Genomic DNA, 3,137 nt, shown 5'->3' on the forward strand with positions numbered 1-3,137 from the left:
TATATATATATATATATATATATATATAGAGAGAGAGAGAGAGAGAGAGAGAGAGAGACATATATTTATAGATATATATATATATAGTGGTCCATTGGTCCAGTGGTCTAACCTTTCTCTGGTGTTTGTTGATGCAGGCCTCATGCGACAAGAAGGCGTAGTCGAGTCGATGCAGGCCAACTGCTGCAGAGCTCAAAAACTCCCGCAGCTGAGCCTCCTGCTGCCGCAGCGTCTGGCAAGCTGTTGAACCCACCCACACCTGAAACCACCAGCAGCAGCAGCAGCAGCAGCAGCAGCAGCAGTAGTAGTAGTAGGAGTAGTAGTAGTAGCAGCAGCAGCAGCAGCACATGTAGCAGCAACAGCAGATGTAGCAGTTAACGGTTGCAGCAGTAGTTGCAGCAGCAGCAGCAGCGCATGTAGCAGCAGCAGTTGCAGCAGTAGTAGCAGCAGCAACAGCAGCACAAGAAGCAGCAGAAGTAGCAGCAAAAGTAGCAGCAGCAGCACATGTAGCAGCAGCAGCAGCAGCAGCAAAAGTAGCAGCAGCAGCATGAGAGTCCAACAGGGCGAGGGCTAAACAAGGGCTATAAGCAACGCTGTGGAGCCGCTCCGAGCCGCAGCAGCTCCTACTGCAACAGCAACAGCAACAGCAGCAGCAGCAGCAGCAGCAACTGCAGCAGCAGCAGCAGCAGCAGCAGCAGCAATTGCCTCACCTCCACCTTGTGGGTTTTGTCATTGTTGCGGAGACAGAGAACAACCCCCGTAAGAGTCGACAAGACAGCCTTCAGGCTTCTTCTGTTTCTTTGCTGCTTCTGCTCCAGGGACCGCAGCAGCAGCAGAAACACACCCTGTACATACACCACAACGACACTATATACAACCAATGCTGCAGCAGCAGCAGCAGCAGCAGCAGCAGGTCCCCCCTTCTGCTCCCAGCAACGAGGCGAAAGAGCAGCAGCATCTGTCGCCTATATAGATGAGAGCTGCTGCTGCAACTAAAAATACAACTCCTCCTGCTGCTACAGCAGCAGCAGCAGCAGCAGGAGCAGCAGCAGCAGCAGCAGCAGCAGCAGCTGTTGCTGCTGCAGCAGTTGCTGCAGCAAGAACTCACAACTGCCTGAGACTTTCCCGCTAGGTTTCTGATAACGAAGTGACCCCCCCCCCTGTTGATGGGGTCCTCCCAAAGGGGGAGACAGCCGCCGATGCATGCAGCTATGTTTACCGGGGGCCCCAGGGCCCTCGTCGTCAGCATGCTCCACAGCTCTATTATGCCTCTTGCTGAGCCCACCCGCCCTGTTGCAGCAACAACAACACATATACACACATGCATGCATGCATGCATGCATGCATATATGTTTCAGGGTGGAGATTCTTATCTTGCTGCTTGTGCTGCTGGTGTTGCTGCTAGTGCAGGTGGTGTCTGTGTTGTTGGTGTTGTTGTTGGTGCTGCTGCTGCTGCTGCTGCTGGTGTTGGTGTTTCTGTTGCTGTTGTTTGTGCTGCTGCTGAAGCAGCTGCTGCTGAGGCAGAGTGCATGCGCTGCGGGGACACACCGATCTGTACAAGGCCCCGCTCATAGTCCTCCTGCAGCCTTCCCTTGCTGCTGCTGCTGCTGCTGCCTTTGCTGCTGCAGTTTGTCTCGTTCCCTATGGGATCGTGCCTGAGCAGCAACAACCGAAACCCCCACACAGCACCGCAGCAGCTGCTGCTCCTGCTACTGCTACTACTGCCGCTGCTGCTGCTGCTGCTGCTGCCGCTGCTGCTGCTGCTGCTGCTGCTGCTGCAGGTTAACTTACCACAGATACCATCCGCCAGGAAAGGGGGCCCAGGGGCCCCCGTTATTGCTGGGGGGGCCAGGATACCGTTGGAGGTCCCTCTCGTCTTCCGGTATGTTTTGCTGCTGCTGCTGCTGCTGCTGCTGTTGCTGCTGCTGCTGCTGCTGCGGTTTCTGCTGCAGCTGCTCGCTGGGTACAACTTGAATGTCTCTTCCTGGGTTAATCAGACCAGCAGCAACAGCAGCACTAAAGACACAAGCATGTCGGTGCGGCCTGCTGCCTGCTGGTGCTGCTGTTGTTGTTGCTGCTGCTGCTGCTGCTGCAGGGCCCCTCTCTAGGTACCCGCAGGGCCTCCGAGCAGCAGGTGGGCCCCCAAACCGCTGCGGCTGCCGCTGCAGCCCAGCGGGAACGCCGCTGGGGGGCCTCCGGGGGCCCCGGCGCTGCAAACAAAAAGAAAATAAAAAAAATAAAAATAAAACAAATGCTATAACAACACAGACAAGCGAAACCCTAACATATCCTAGGCCAACCCTAAACCCTAAACCCTAAACCCTAAAACCTAAACCCTAGAGAGAAATACGAAAGAGAAAAAGGCAGCAAAGATAAATACAGGGAAGAGAGATAAAGAAACAGCTCCGTTCAAGTTGCATGCACTCATGCAGTTCCGCTTGTCTAGGGTTTAGGGTTTAGGGTCTGGGGTTTAGGGTTTAGGGTTTAGGGTTTAGGGTTTGTTACCACGGTGATGTCTTCGTCATCAGATATAGGCACATCTGCCCAGCGGCGGGGCCGTCGGGGTTTCACAGCAATCCAGCCTTCAGTGTCTTCCTCTGCTGCTGCTGCTGCTGCTGCTGCTGCTGTTGCTCTTGTTGCTGCTGCTGCTCCTGGCTCGGCCGCTGCCGCTGCCGCTGCTGCTGCTGTTTCTGTTGTCGCTGCTGCTGCTGCTGTTTCCTGTGTTGCTGCTGCAGCTGCTTCTATTTGCTGCTGAGGCACTGGAAATCCCAAACGGCTCTCTGAGCCATCATCAGCTGCTGCTGCTGCCGCTGCTTCTGCTGCAGTTGCTGCTGCTTCTGCTGCTGCTGCTGCTGCTTCTGCTGCAGTTGCTGCTGCTTCTGCTGCAGTTGTTGCTTCTGCTGCTTCAGTTGCTGTCTCGTCTGTTGTTGTTGTTGTTGCTCTTGCGGCTGTCTCATCACATTCGGTTGCAGCTGCTGCTACTTTGAGTGTAGCTGCTGCTGCATCTGCTGCAGCATCTGCTGCAGCAGCACTTGCTGCAGCTGTTGCTGCTGCAGCCGTCGCTTCAGCTGGCTCTGCTGCAGCACTTGCTGCTGCTGGTTCTGCTGCAGCAGTTGCTGCTGCTGGCTCTGCTGCAG

The 3,137-nt window shown here is 55.2% G+C and overlaps 1 protein-coding gene across 1 annotated transcript; it reads right to left on the reverse strand.

Annotated features, from left to right (window-relative positions):
* Positions 1-623: 623 nt before the first annotated feature.
* EMH_0085800 (uncharacterized protein) lies at positions 624-2,957 on the reverse strand (the record flags this gene model as incomplete). The annotated part of the gene is made up of 7 exons (XM_038022876.1): positions 624-626; positions 711-845; positions 1,109-1,290; positions 1,549-1,655; positions 1,858-2,210; positions 2,506-2,718; positions 2,775-2,957. 7 exons carry the CDS (start codon positions 2,955-2,957, stop codon positions 624-626), a joined length of 1,176 nt encoding a protein of 391 aa, XP_037878730.1.
* Between the last annotated feature and the right edge of the window lie 180 nt (positions 2,958-3,137).

This window comes from Eimeria mitis, genomic scaffold (genome assembly GCF_000499745.2).
Source record: "Eimeria mitis Houghton genomic scaffold, Emh_scaff6081, whole genome shotgun sequence".
In the NCBI taxonomy this organism is placed as follows: Eukaryota; Apicomplexa; class Conoidasida; order Eucoccidiorida; family Eimeriidae; genus Eimeria; species Eimeria mitis.